Raw genomic sequence first — 15,985 nt, 5'->3', positions numbered from 1 at the left:
TTTTTCTCTTTCAAAAGTTATGTCTCTAGGGCATGAACATCCCATCTATTTGTACCAAAAAGTCCTCGCAACCTAGTCCATATTTGTAACACACTCATACTAACACCATAAATATTTTCTAACCAATTTATATTAATATATAATTTTTTACAATCTAATTATTTGATTTGGTACCTAGAGGCACCGGTACCCTATGGCATTTTTTGTTGGACCGAAACAAATCTCATTGAACTGTTATCAAGCGCCAAATTGCATCTAATGCGAGCCGACTCACAGTACGTAATCGATCTGAGGCTGAAAAGTTTAGAGGGACAATATTTTCTCCCATGCAATTAGTGGCAGCGTTTGTACCAAGATAATTAGCACAACACGGTTCACCGGCCTTCCTTTGCCATCCATACACATGGATGCAATCCCTTTGTCGAGCTGATTTTTCGACACTGGAAGTCAACTAAATATCTCTCCATATGAAAAAAAAATGTAAACGATGTATCAGTTGGAAGATTTTTTTTTTACTTTATGTTCTTTTTATCGGTCAAGTTTAAATTTTTTTAACCCCTGAATTTCGCTCGAACTGTATTTTCTATCCTAAACTTGAACTGGGTACATTTTACTCTCAATGTTTTTAAAATCGAACACATGAGTGGTGTCCTTGGGGCATTTGGAATTTTATCGCTAACTTTTTTCTATTTTCTAAGAATGCTACTCAAACAATAGTTCTGGCGGTATTTTGATAATTTTCTAGTAAGAGTTTTGCAATAATAATTTGAACTAATGGCAAATTTACAATTGCCCCTAACATACTTCCTGATTATAAACCTGATTTAGTGATGTCATGTTATGTATTCATGTAATATTGTACTAACTCTATGAATGGCCATAATGTAGTGAGATTTACAATGTTAGAGATATTATGAACATTGCAAGGTTTATATTTTTATCCAACAAGTAGTTTCAATGTGTATTCAGTGATATTGAGTGCATTATGCACATTTGTTTCACCATTCATACTAGGCTATAATATCTGTAATGTGTGATCTCCAAAGTTATTCCAACATAGTACATGCATGTCTAGCATATTACATAGTTAACAAGTAATTATTACAACAACAGCAACACCAAATTTTTTTAAAAAAACTTCTGTGAGGCAGAGCAGCTAACTAAACTACACCTTCCATCATCCTTCTAAATTCTAAATAGCTGATCCTTCCGTCTCTATCCTCATCAAAAATGTGGCTCATCCTCATACAATCCTCATACCTTCGTCCTTCTTTGAACCCTAGCCTCCTCATCACGCTCCATAGCTCCACGGCGCATACGAACCCATCCTCATTGCCATCGAACACACAGAAGGCTTCCTTTAGCTCACCCTCGCTCGCCGTCTTCCTGTCCAGCAGCTCATCCATGGCGGCATCCATGGCTCCCCGCTCATTCTCCACCTGAAACCTAATCTCGTCATGACGACCGTCGCATCACGACATATCATCCTTCCTTCTCCTAGCAACCACGACGAAGGAGGAGGATCATCGTCGTCTACGGTCATAGAGTCGATAACACTACTGTCATGTGCTAAGAACCTCGAAGCTGTGGTCAAGAACTTCCCAATCTTCTTGCTCACCGAGATCACATCTATGATCAAAGGTCCCAAGACTAACATCACGAGGGATGACAGCAGTGGAACTAAGATGTTGTGATCCATCATCATCACACACATGTAGTCTTAGTTAACCTTGAAGAGTAGGCACTTGCAACTTTGATTTACTGTTAAATATGACAATGAAAAGAGATGGCATGATTTATACAATCTTTAGATAAAATGCGTTTCTTCAGAAAATGACTAAGTGCTCTGACATAACAACCAGCTTTATGCTTTGAACCTAGATAGATGGTTAGAGACATTACATGGCAACTCCACATGACACCATTAGCCTTAATCCCTTATTAAGGATGAAATGGATGCCGGGGAAATTGTATCATAATCACTCGCCCAAGAAACCCATTTGATTCAAACGCACAATATCACTTCTTTCAAAATAAGCATGCAAAATATTATTATTATTTGACCTGGAAAACTGTCAGGGCTTTGCCTAGCAGTGTAATTTCGTAAGCATGCAAAATATTATTTGACATCGAATACAGAATACAACTTGGCAAATATGGCCGGCACGTAAGGTTGACATGTGCTAGCACCGTCACATCACATTGCCTCTTCGATCAACCTTTGTTTGGTTAGAGCATCCCTCATTTAGATGATCCAAAACACTTTCATCCTTCATATCTCTTTGTACTCCAGCAGATCATCTATATATGATATTCTTTATATCTATTTGGAGGATTGAAGAGAACATCTAAATATAGAGTTTCTCTCCTAATATAGATGACATCCAAAAATAGATGATGAGATAGATGTTCTGCTGGAGCTTAACTTTTACTCTTCATCCTTTATTTCTAGGATGGAGCTCTATTCCTAGGATGAAGGATGAGCTGTTGCGGATACTCTTAGCACTTATACTACCTCCGGTATTTAATATATACCGTTGGCTAAACAACTTAAAGAAAAGGTAGTTAATTAGCATTAGCTCGTCTAAAACGTCATATATTGATGACAGAAGCTAACAACCATTGTTAGCGACAAATTTACAATTTTACCAGTATACACTGGTATGATTATGTTTGTTTTGTGTATATGTTTATCCCTACACTAGAATTCCCTCCGTTCCCGTTATAAGATTTCCTAATCTGTGTGTTACACAGATTAATGTTCGTATTAATGAATTTACACAGATTATATATATATATATATATATATATATTCGTCTGTCGATGTTTTGAATTTAAACAGAAAGATTTGCAGTATGGAACTGAGGGGGTATAAGAATTAAGGAAGGAGATTAGGAGAAGAAAGAATCAAGAAAGGGGATTAGTAGAAGAAATCCCTTGCAAATTTGTAATGTTATTACTCGGAAATGGGCCGGCCACATCGATCAGACTTGGTCCAAGTCGTTAGCCCAACTCCCAACATCAATCCGGTTGTCGCTTCCAAAACGTAGAGACAGACGGCCAACAGTAGCTGGAAATAGGAGGCAGGTTCAGACTTCTTTCGTCAACATAGACACGAAAGAAGAACCACCACCATTTCTATCCTCCAAAGACCTCTTCAACATGTTATGTTCTAGCTTTTACAAACACACTGTTATCTGGGAAGAGGAAAATAACTGCAGCTCTACCTACTAAATCTCTGAAGAATCATAGCTGAACCTTCTCTGAAAGCATAAGAGGAATTGCCATATACCAGCCTGACCAGAAAGGACCTTTCTGACCATAGATAAGGAAACCAACCCAAAGAAATCAAATCTAATCCTGCATCGTTCAGCTCATGCATAAAAAACTGATTCACCTGCTGATGTAGAGATATCAGATATGCTCTGCTGCAAACAACAGCATACGATGCAACCTCTGTGAGAATAATATAAGCTATTCTATCCGTTTCACACTAGTCGTACATAGATTGGATACTAATGAAATCTAGATATATATACCAATAATACGCAACTAGGTTAATCTGATAAGCTTAAAAAATCCTACAATATGAAATAAAGGGAGGGAGTAACACATGACCTGCAGATTCACATGAGGCAAACATCTGCTGACAGCACACAACCGTATGCAAGAGCAGGACTCTACCATTTCAACCTCGGCAGATGACTGGAGCTACTGCCATGATGAGTGCACTACAGGAAGCATTATGTAGGCCATTAATATTACGAAAAACAAATGGCGAGTGCACGACTGGCATGTGAAGCCCAGGAAGATCTTGCAGTGCAACCATGCATGGCGTTATACAGTCGGTAAGGTTCTCTTAAACAGGAGAAACTACAACACTACAAGAACATAGTAACACAGGTCCAACCTTCTCGGAATTCAAAAGCTACGCTAAACACTAGTTATTCCAATAGAGTTTGGTACGATGCCAACGCTTTGTGCAATAAATACCCTCTTTTGCGTTCTCATGAATCTCATCTGACAAAGACCAACCTTATTAAATGCCACCTTGAACGCCAAATGCACCCTGCTGCTTCATAACACTACAACAATCGCCTGCTACTGTAGATGAAGACAGTTCAAATCATCAGAATGGAGACTAAGAAATACATTTGAAAGTATCAAATCTTTGTTAATCAACAATTCAACATGGATCTACAAGAATGCTGTAAGGAGGACCAAGCTTCTACGGACGTTTCTGAATATATTCCATTATAAATGCATTACATAACATCTGATGCTTCTAGCGGTGATTGTTTGGTTTTCTTTTATGGAAAACAGAAAACGGCATATTTGCAAACGAAAATAATTTGTGAATCAAAATTTTATATACGTATTCTTAGTGACCTAAAAGCCAAGACTGAAAAATAAGCTTAGGAGAAAAACCCCAAAATCATCTCCAAATTTTAGGAAGAAAATTCAAATTTTGACTTATAAGCATAAGCGAAAAAATAAGGGTGTCTGATTTCTGGTCATACTATTTGTGCCTGACAGTAGAAAATTCATATTTGGTAGTGGTACGAAGAGACATATTTTCTATGGTTTTAAGATTATGTATGCGCAAAATTAATGTACATTTGTTCTCAAACGATTCCTATTTACTAAGTTTTCCAAATTGGGCACTTCTAGTAGCATATAAATCAGTGGTACAGGTAACATGGGCTAAATGACAGTTCAAAAGAGCAGCCTTTACCTCACAAAGCATCACATAAACGTAGAACCAGCTATATCAATTTAATTTTACCCAAAGGCACTAAATTAGTTAAATCCATTTTGATTGGAATATTTCAATCTACCAATTACTTCAAAAGGCAGAAAACTATGCACCCTTCAAAGTACAAGTAACTAAATTATGCTCGACATGAACTCCATAACATAATAATAACAGAGTATATTTCACAAATCAGAACATGCAATTTTCAGTAAAGAATAATACTGTTGATGAAGAAATAAGAAAACAGCCGATCACTCACCTTGTAATGGCAGATTATGCTTTAATGTTTCCATTACAGGCTTCACATTTTTTTAGCCAAAGGAACCTCTGCATTTGCGCGACCAACATAAGCAGTTTTTGGACTTCCGACATCCAGAATTGATTCCCAGTTGAACATTACCCTGGCTCTGACCATAATCATACATAAGCTCTGTCATTGGAGGAATATGCTTAATTGCAAAGAATGCGATATGTGGGTACCCCTCATCACCATGATCATACAAAACTGGTTGCCAAAAGACATTTGGTGAGCAGCTGTGGTTCATAAAGCGAGCTATGTTTCCAGTTCGTTTTGCACTGATGATTATTGGCAGTTGCTTAGGTGTCTCACTTGAGTCAGAGAGATTAGGTTCACCCAGTAATTCTGGCGCATAGTTCCATCTTAAATTCTGCTCAGAAGGAGGTGTCTCAAAGATGTAATCATCTTCTCCAATCATACTGTTTTTGTCAATAACCTCACCTGCATATTCACAAATAAATGTGCCAGCTCGAATTGGATCCCAACTACGAAGTCCCCAACCTCGATCTCCTGTCTTAAACACTTCAAAGTGGATCTGGGAACCTTTCTGTACAACTCGGTTCCGGCAATTATGTGAGCACTTACAGGAATCGTTACACTCATACAACACAGGCATCCGGCTAACAAGTATGCCTGAAGCACTGTAGGGCAGATCACCAGCATTCCGATGTGTGCAAGAGCAGTTGTCATCACCAGGAAGACATACACTTGCGCAACTGCAGCCCTGCATCTTTCTCATTGAGCTGAGAGAATTTATGTAGCTCAGTTTAGTTGTGTAGGTGAAGTGGCTAGGACCTTTCTCATCATCCACTTCATTTACAAGGCAAACAGGCTTGCTTTCTGCGCCATATGATATATCACGCAATATAACATGATCTCTACAGGATGGATTTTCCCTCCATTTTTCAGTCTTCTTCCAAACCGCAATGCCATCAGGTTGACCAGGTTCCCTGAGCAACTTGTGTTTGAACACATTAAAGCCAGATTTTCCTTTCTCGACCCACGCTTCTCTTATTTTATAAAGGCCATCATAAATGTATATCTTACCAGTAGGACAAGTCAAATCTTTTACGCTTCGAACAACTCTGATTTGATTACCTCTATGTAAACTCCTCTCAAGTGCAAGATTACCTCTCTCAAGCTTTTGGTCATCCTTTCCAGACATGCCCTGTCCAGTGTAAACCAGCACATCTGGATCATCTTCAGTATTCTCATACACACCAGCTGACACGATACTGATAGCCACAGGATCCTCCTCATTACCAAACTTAGCAGACATGTAATCAATCCCGGACATGCTCTGACTATTAAGTCCTACCAGACACATCTCAATTCTGAAGTAGAACATATCACCAACTTCAACACCTGAAACCTCTCCAATCCTCTTGTTCTTATTTGTGCGAAGTTCAGCACTCATCATGATGCTCCCAGCCTTCAAGTTATGTTGTTGCTTTGCTCCTTCCTTCACCTCATCCAACTGCATGAGCCTCCGCCTCAATGCATCAAACATCATAAGTACATTATCAGCAGATTCCCTAGGATCATCTGAAAACAAAGATGGCAGGTTCAGCAGATTGACATCAATTTTCCTAGGCCGTCCACGTTTCCCTGTTGTTATGTCACCAGAATCATCATCAATTGAAAAACCTGAATGACTTGAAGAAATCAGTGAACTATCAGGCACACGCTTTGGCCGTCCTCTCTTCCTCTTACCATTCTCTGATGAGGTGACAACAGAAGGTGTCTGTAAAACAGGCTCACTATATTTTGATTGAATTGGGGGAGCTGAAGTATCTGCATTATCCTGTACACGCCTGGGTCGCCCCCTTTTCCTTGTACCAGATTGATTTACAGCAGATGCAGGAGGTGTCTGAAGAACTGGTGTACTATGTACTTGAGGAGCTGAAGGAGTTGACAGTATAGGAACATCTACACGCCTGGGTCTACCCCTCTTCTTCTTACCAGGTGCATCTGTGGTTGCTGAAGAAGGCGCCTGGACAGCAGTGAAATTACCTCCTGGAGCTGAAGAAACTGGAGGAATCAAATGAGCTGAAGGAACAGAAGAATCTTGCACACGCCGGGGTCTACCCCTCTTCCTCTTACCAGATTCAGCCGTGGCTGCTCCAGATGTTTGCAAATCAGGGATGACCACTGTGTTGTTCGCTGTACCGTTAGCACGAGCAGCTCCATTCAAGTGAACCATATACGGCTGCCTCTGGTTGGGCTCTGTAGGGGCAGCTGGTGATGCAAACATTGGTGGAATACTAGCAGGCATTGCCTGTTCAGTGCCCCCAGCATACGGTCCAAACGGGGTGACACAGACAATCGAAGATGAGTTTTCTTTTGCAGTGAAAGTGTGCAGGCCAAGTGCTGCAGGGAACATGGGAGTCAATGTCCGCAAGGGTTTGGCATCAACAACTGCTGCATTATCCATCGGAACTGAAGTTGTCTGCTGACCTCCAGCCATTGTAAGCCACCCTTAATCTTTTGCTTTATGTCGCTATTTCCCTTGTATCTTCTCTAGATTTGTTTACCAGTCATGTTTAGATAAAGCTGTAAAGGGGTAAAAGGGAGCCCTTCAGTGCCTTCAGTATAAGATATGTTTATGTAATCCAGCATTTTTCTTAAATCATCTGTTTTACTGACCAAGAAGAATTAACAGAAGATCTAAAAGGAAGCTCGGTCATTTATCACAGATCCTGAGATAACAACTGCAACACATAATATGCATGGATTAAGTAAATAAACATCAACATGAAAAGACTAAGAATTACTAAAGCATGACAAATACCAACGTGAATCAATAGAACACCCGTAGATGAGGGTCAACTAGCGCAAAGATTGAATGGATATCTCACATGAAGCTAATATTAGAAATAGCTTCTTTTATAGCAACAAGTTAAAGATAGCAACCTTATTACATAAGAATCAATAATAACGAGATGGGTGGAGACCATTTTACATGAAAAACAAAGATTAACAACGCTTAGTGATGGTTGGATTCTTTATGATAACCAAAAGTTTACCGAGAATAACACCCACTCACTACCTTAGATTAGAGTGTATTTCGATAAAAGTCACTTTCGATAAGGGAAAAAGAATAAGATGGTGATTTATTTACAGGATGGCATCCCATAGGAAGGGTTACCCAGGTATCTGTGCACAATAGGGGGAAGGGGGTTGCATGTTCTTGTGACAATGTAGGTGTCATTTACCCACAATCTCTTTTGTCGACTATGAGATGAGCACAACCGCACGCATTAAATCAAATAATCTCAGGCTGGCCGGAATGATACCAGCTGATTGGCCCACGTGGCAAACTCGGCTCAGATATAAATGTTGGGTTAGATATGAAAAAAAAAAGATCAAGAAAATTCAACCCCAGGCAGCCAACTGGTCCACGTGTTGAACCAAGCTTACCCATAATGTTGTTAACTTTAGAAAAGGAAAAAATCTACAAGCTTACCCATAATGTTGTTAACTTTAGACATGGGGGGGGGGGGGGGGTTCAGCCGAACCCCCAAACCTAAAAACAGTTTAGCAACAAAACTAAACACTGCCACTACTATTGAGTTCAAGCCATACTAAGAGAGAAGCTTCCAGATCTGGAGGAGAGCCTAACGTGGGACACGGGGGGGTCAGCCGAACCCCCAAACCTAAAAACAGTTTAGCAACAAAACTAAACACTGCCACTACTATTGAGTTCAAGCCATACTAAGAGAGAAGCTTCCAGATCTGGAGGAGAGCCTATCTGAGAAAATTTATGATAGGCCACTCCATACATGTGCTCTCTATAAAATGCCACCCTTTACATGTTCCCCATTAAAATGTCATCCTCACTGTAACATTCCCTACAAAATGTCATTATGATGTTTCTAGAGCTGTTTTCCTTTATTTTAGCCATCAAATAAAATGTGAAAAGACTATAGTGCCCCTGCTCTATTTTGTAAACAAAACAGTCAATTATTATGTGCTTAACACAAGGATTCCGCTCACCATCCAATAGCACAAGCTTAGATACCATGGATGAAACGATCAAAACGTGCATAGTTTTTTCCTCAAAACAATACTGAGATAAACATGGAAGTATCAACAAGTGTAGATTTATGACTCATCTAAACGTCAACAAAGTGTAACATGGAAACACCTGCTACTCTCCATGATGAACCCTAAACCCTAGCAGAGATTACCTAGAGAAGCCTAAAATCAAATCCAAAGCACTAAAATCATGTCACTAACTCAAATCGTAGCACTACACTAAGCAAATAATTCAAGAAGTAAATAACAATGGTGGAGATTACCTATTGCTCTGCTGCTCCATGGTGGAGGCCGGGCCGGCCAGAGTCTGCTGGAGGCTGAGTTAAGGGCGCCCGGGAGAGGCCGCGCCGGCCGGCGAGGCCGTGCAGGCCGCGGCGACGGGAGGAAGGCGGTGGAGGCCGCGCCGGCCAGGGGTGGCGGCGGCAGCCGGGTACCCGGGGCAGTGGCCGGTGCGAAGGCGGGAACCGGGGGGACGGGGGCGGGCGTGCAGTCGGCGAGGCGGGGGAGTGCGCGCCGGCCGGGGTTGAAGGCGGCAGCCGGCACGCCGGGCAGTCCGCGAGCCGTGAGAGGCCGCGCTAGCCGGAGATGGCGCCGGCGACCGGGAGGAGGTGCCGACGGGGAGTACGAGGAGACGAGAAGAGAGGCCGATCTGGTTCTGGATCTATCCAGAATAGGACGGGTCTTTTAACTATTTGCCACTCTTACGGAGAGGCACTAATGGAATGCCACTCTTCTAAATTTTTTTACAGCAATACCATGGGTAAGAGACATTACACATGTGAATGTACACATCAGCTCGCCACGTAGACCAGTGGAATGAAAAGACATGTTTGCCCCTGGTTAAATGGAATACACCATCGCACTGCCTTACCCTCCCGTGCGTGTGCCTCGCGCCTCTCCCTCCTGCCGATGCTCTATCACCTGGTGGTCGTCGCCACTCCGCCGGTCGGCGCTCACCGCTGCTCTGCTTCTCGTCGGCCGCCGACCGACGCTCCGCCGACCGGCGCCGCTCCGGGCGAGCGCCGTTGCTCCGAGCGTCGAGCCGAGCGACTCCGATGCTTCATATGGCCTACTGGATGCTTCATATGGCTTAAGGGATGCTCATGTTAGCTAGATGATTCTTATTATTCAATTTGTGTAAATGCTTGTTGTGTGTGACAACAGTCTGACCTTTTTTTCTAAATAATTTGCTGAATTACTTATTCTGAACTTTTCTGTGTGATGATTCTGCTCATGGTAGCATAACTTGCTCGATTCCTGAATTTACATGTATCTCGGCCGCAAAGGTTGCTTTCTTTTTCCTTACAGAAATACTGCAATGCTTGAACCATCAGTTATATGATTGTGTGCTTTGATGCATTGTGCATGTTCATACTGGATAAAGATTGGCTCTCCACATATATATGCTTGTATACCTGCTGAAAATGTACTGTTGAATATTGTTGCAGTTTTGTATATTAGCTAAAATATTATATTAACTAAGTTCAGTTAGGTGGTCACTCAACTTAGACCTTTTATTTTTATTGTTTTGGGAATAAACAAGCAGGCTGAACTCAGGGGCATTAGGTGTTATTTTATTTTACTGATCCATGTTGGCAAGCTGGTGTGGACCTCCACATCTGCAAATTTGGCAATTTATAGAAATGGTATCTCTTACTCATGGTATTGCTGTAAAAAAATTTGGAAGAGTGGCATCCCATTAGTGCCTCTCCGTAAGAGTGGCAAATAGTTAAAAGACCCAAATAGAATAGGGGTACAAATGACATTTTATGTACCCTATTGGATAAAAAAATCAAAAACAGCTCAAAATATCCCAGAGTGGTATTTTACGGAGAACGTTAGATTGAGAACGTTACATTTTATTCTAGTGTTTGCCTCGTACCAGAACACCCGATGGACTCACGACCAATGTCCCTATGGCACACGCGATGTGCCAAAAAGCCATCAAACTGACCTCGCGCCTCACCGGAGCGGAACCGCAATACCATACCGGTGACGTGCGACGACAGATCTAATGTGGGACACGGGGTTCAGTCGAACCCCAAAACCTAAAAACAATTTAGCAATTAAACTAAACAATGCTACTACTATTAAGTTCAAGCCATATTAAGAGAGAAGCTTCCAGATGTGGAGGAGAGCCTACCTAGGGTTCATGATGCAAATTCCACAAGAGAAACAACAACAAAAAGAAGGAAAAAGAAGCTGCGCGTGGATAGAGCGAGCGAGAGATGAGGGGAATGGATGGATGGATGGACGGAGGCTGACCGACGAGTGAGGATGCGACGGAGACGGCAGGACGGTGGCGGATCTTCCGGCGAGGGGGGATCACGTCGCAAGGTGAGGAGGAGGAGAGCAACGGCCGAGAGAGAGGGGCAAGAAGCTACGAGAGCAACGGCTGAGAGAGAGAGGGGCAAGCAGCTACGAAGTGAAGTGGTGGGCCATGCGGATGCAGGGGAGCGTAGGAAGGTTTTTTCTTGGCCCAGCGCCATCATATCGTATTGCAGTTACAAGCCAAAATTTGTATTTTTAAATTTAATTTTGGGTTTAATTTGTGATTTTTTTCATCGTGTTTTTTATAACTTTCGCTTTTGAGTGGATATTTATATAAAAATTTTACCTATAAATTTTTTTTTGCAAAAAAGTGTTTTTGCTTTTTTCTTTTACTAGTAATGTGTCCGTGCTAACCCTACGGTAACCTAATATGTTCGATAATATATTATAAAAGAATAGCGTTTAAGGTATCATTTTTAAATACAAAGTGCTCAATTTGAAATATAATTTAGAATGAGTAATTCGTAAAGCAGTACATTAATAATTATTAGCAAGAGTAACACAAATAACTAAGGAGCTGTTTGGTTGAACCTTTTTTTTAGCCCATATCTGTTACCATGGTAATCAAATTCGTTAGGAGCTGTTTATTCGCGGAGGCACGTAATCAGATAGCCGGTAATCGAATACTAGCCGAATTACGATCCGTTACCGCTCCTGGCCCATGGTGTATCTGATTACGATACGGGAAGCGAGTCGCTAGGTCTTCTCGCGTCGCACGGGAGGCAAGTCGCGCTGCTTCCTCCTCGTCGCACACGCCACCGTCACCGCCGCCGCCACCCATCCCCTGTCGCACACGCCGCCGCTGCCCCTTCCCCGTCGCACACGTTGCCGCCGCCGCCCCCGTCGCACTCGCCGCCGGTGAGGGGGGAGAGCAGTTCTACAGTGGCGAGGTATGTTGGGGGGGGGGGGAGCAGGCAAGGAAGCAGTCGACGAGGTCGTTGTCGGGCGCCACCACCACCCCCCTGCGTGCGTCCGCTCCGTCCGTCCGTCGCGGTTTGTTCAGGTACCTGGTAGAAAAACTATTTTTTCCTTATTCAAATACTTCTTGTTAAGCATGATTAGCTTGTTTCCTTTTCGGACGAGAGAGAGACAGTCGACGCATGCATTCCAAATGTCCAATCAGGTGGAGTTAATTTACAGCAATTAAGCAGCTGCTAGTGGAGTAGCTAGCAGCTGATGGAGAATTGCATGTAGCTGACTGATCGATCTACAAATATCAAGCTGCCAGCAGCTGATCGATCTCTCTCTCTCTCTCCTATGCAGCACGTATTAAGCTGTTGAAATTTTACTTTCTCATAAATAAATATTTGGATTACAAATATATAACTGCACGCTAATATATATGCTGCACATTTCATCTTTTAGCTCTTACTCTGGGTGTGCCATTGATTTATTCATAGTTAACAATCGGCAGATTTGTCTGATGCTTCTTGTGTCCTTCCTCTAGAACAATTTAAATACTGTTCCCGAATCGATATTGTATTCAATTAGTTCTGTATTCTAGAACACTTTAAATATTGTTCCTCTAGATCACTTTAAACACTTAATCTTGGTTTGATTTATTGTTTTAATTATGTGTGCTAGCTGGATATGTTCTGGATATAACGTTATTTTTTTTATTTTATATTTTTGTAGACTATTATGGCTCGTCTTCCCTTGAGTAGTAGAACACGGAGAAGAAATTTAGGGCTTAGAAATATAATGACTACGGTTATACTTTTGTATTATTATAATGGCTTGTGCTCTTTTGCACAACCTAATTCTGCAAAATATGTCTAGAGATCCTTTAGAGGATGAGGATGAGGAATCAGATGAGGTACCTTTGGATGTCCTTGAGGGAGAACTCGCTGAACCTGAGTTTATCTTAGCTATTTCAACGTCTGATGAATGGACAAAATTTCGCAACACTCTTACTCAAGGGATATATAATAGCTATAGGGCTCATTGAGGTTTGTGTTTACTTAAATTCTTTGCAAATTAGATCTTATAGGTTGTTATAATTATGTAAGCTTTCAATGCTGCAACTGCTTTTGTAAAAGTGCCGACACAAATGAGTATGCTTCTTGCTCTTCCAGAGTCTCTCAGGAGGAAATACGTGCTGAAAATACTCGCTGGTAAATCACTTTTCAGTTTCTGAAAATACTAGTCAAACTTTATTGTTCTAATTCTTAACTTCATGTGATCTTGCTTCTACTAATTTCTAAAAATTTCCAATAGATGAATAAAAAAGGAGAAACTAAGAAGATCTGCTAGCTATGGCTAGCTATGGAGGTGCTTGCTATTTGTTGGTATGTTTTCTTAAAACTCATCCATTCTTATTTAAAATGTTAGTTTCAAAATTTCCTGTGCAGCAACTTTGTATACTAGAATAGCGTTTTCACTCTAAGGCCAACTTTTTAAACTCTCCCTAGCTAGCTGGTTTAACAAACTTGTAATTCAGTTATCCAAAAAAGCAAAACATGCAACAGAAAATGGCAATTATAGAACTATATGAGTACTATATGTTTTGTTTGGTTATTCTTATCACGTATGCAAGAGAAACCATATATAAATTGCTAGAGAGGTGTAGCATGATTAGTATAGGTCTTTGATCTCTACCTTATGGGTCCCCATGTATCAACTGTTAGTATATTAGAATACTTGGTAAGACATTGTGTATTATATATTCTAATCTTCTTTTTCACTGATATATGCCTTTTTTATTACCAGATGAAGAAAGAAGGAACAAAAACTGATGTACTAGCAGTTATGAGTTTGCTCGTTACATTCTTGTTGCATTGAATCCAAACATGAGGTCATCTATTTTGCAGGAACTTGTTACATATTCCATTGCTAAAAGTGAAACACTGAGTGCAATTGCCCTTTTGTTCTAGTGAAGTTTTAGAACTGACAACGACCACCAGCCGAAGTCTGAATATCCAAATTTCTTAATTTAAAGCTCATAACTGTGATGTGGTTTGCTAACTGTGTCTAATTATGGTTATACTCTGAATTTTGAATGTCATTATGCACATTATGCATTTGCTGCAAGCGTTTATTACCTGCCAATTTGCCACATAATTTTGAATGGTCATTATGTTACCTGTCTGCACAGTTTAAATTCTCAACGGTCACCTTATTTGCTCCATGCGTTTATTACCTGGCCGCATGCCGTGTTTGTTACCTAGCCACACGCCAAAACCAAACAACGTGCACTGATACGTATGCGTTACAGCATCAAACCAAACAAAGAATGCAATTTGATATGATGTAATCAGATAGCACCGGAATTACTCCCATTTACGTTCATGTTTACAAGATCGAACCAAACAACACCTAACTATAACTGATCATGAAAAGTATGATAGCTATAGTATTATTTGCTTCTAAATAATATATGTCATGAGATACCAAAATTATTTATAATGTACTACAATTATCGGATTTATAACAAATGTCACTCACCTATTTATATCATACTATAATCATCAGATTTGTAACAAATGTAACAAAAGTGACCACATGTTTCAAATAACTCCATTTTTTCTAAATATCAAGTATATTTAATTTTAAAATAATATTAAATATTAAATTCACATAACTCACAGGTTTCACATGACTCACGTATTTTCTAACATCAATTTAACATCAATTTCTGATTTGAGTTCCGGGCCAAAAATAAGACAAGTAGAGTTTGAAAAAAATCAATAAAATTATATTCTAAATTTGGGGTTGATTTTTACTAAGTTTTAAATCAAAGGCAGCACCTTGGTTGTGTTGTATGTGTATATATAGCATAATTATAGGAGTTATATATTATATAAATTTATATTTTATAGGAAGCTTCTAATATATAGACTGATTTTGTCTATGCATGACATATATAAAGTTTTTAATACAAATTTATATTTCATAGAAAGTTTCTAATATATTTTATCACTATATAGGGTAGATTAGATTATACATGAGTATATATTAATTAAATAATTTAATTTGGACCCAAACAAATTGTTTATTTATTTTATGAATGACTTATGATATTGTATAGGTCCAAAATTTGGCGGCATCTAAAAAACCGGATGAAGTGGTACAAATACTACCGTGTCAAAAAATAGCTCCCGCAATCACCTGTGAGTTAATCTGAATACACATGTTTATAATTTAAATAATATATGTACGTATATAATACAAAATTTAGCGGCGACGACGACGGAGATGACACGGTGGAGGCGCTGCGGGCGATGTGGAGGCAGCATGATGGGCGGAGCCAGGCGGCCTGGGGCAGAGGGAAGGGGAGGGCACGTTGCTAGGGTAGATGGGTGAGGGACGACGCGGACAATCCGAGCTCTTGATTTTGAGACAAACTGTTATGTACCGTTGGATCTAAGAGGTGAGGATATAGAAGTGAGGACCGCGGTTGGTGCACTATAGGTTAGATAAAGGGTTAATTAGATCTGTATGTCTATTACAAATATGCAGTTTAGAAATATGCTATTACAATTCAACTAATTATAAATATACCATTATAATTCTTAGAAAAATGTCATTTTATACATCCAAAGAGCATTTGGCCCCACATGCTG

The 15,985-nt window shown here is 40.3% G+C and overlaps 1 protein-coding gene and 1 pseudogene across 1 annotated transcript; both read right to left on the bottom strand.

Annotated features, from left to right (window-relative positions):
- Positions 1-1,160: 1,160 nt before the first annotated feature.
- LOC107304527 lies at positions 1,161-1,714 on the bottom strand (annotated as a pseudogene).
- Positions 1,715-3,686: 1,972 nt separating this feature from the next.
- LOC102704160 (histone-lysine N-methyltransferase, H3 lysine-9 specific SUVH1-like) lies at positions 3,687-9,420 on the bottom strand. Its single transcript, XM_040525788.1, has 4 exons — positions 9,356-9,420; positions 7,701-7,765; positions 5,016-7,607; positions 3,687-4,104 (listed from the first exon to the last, which is right to left on the bottom strand). Exon 3 carries the CDS (start codon positions 7,519-7,521, stop codon positions 5,068-5,070), a length of 2,454 nt encoding a protein of 817 aa, XP_040381722.1. The 5' UTR covers positions 7,522-7,607; positions 7,701-7,765; positions 9,356-9,420; the 3' UTR covers positions 3,687-4,104; positions 5,016-5,067.
- Between the last annotated feature and the right edge of the window lie 6,565 nt (positions 9,421-15,985).

This window comes from Oryza brachyantha, chromosome 7, assembly GCF_000231095.2.
Source record: "Oryza brachyantha chromosome 7, ObraRS2, whole genome shotgun sequence".
Taxonomy (NCBI): domain Eukaryota; kingdom Viridiplantae; phylum Streptophyta; class Magnoliopsida; order Poales; family Poaceae; genus Oryza; species Oryza brachyantha.
The sequence above is the reverse complement of the archived record's forward strand: the minus strand, read 5'-3'. Positions and strand labels throughout refer to the sequence as shown.

What these genes read in the sequence shown, in the direction of transcription:
- LOC102704160 (XM_040525788.1), bottom strand. Translation starts at nt 7,521, where the DNA reads ATGGCTGGAGGTCAGCAGACAACTTCAGTTCCGATGGATAATGCAGCA.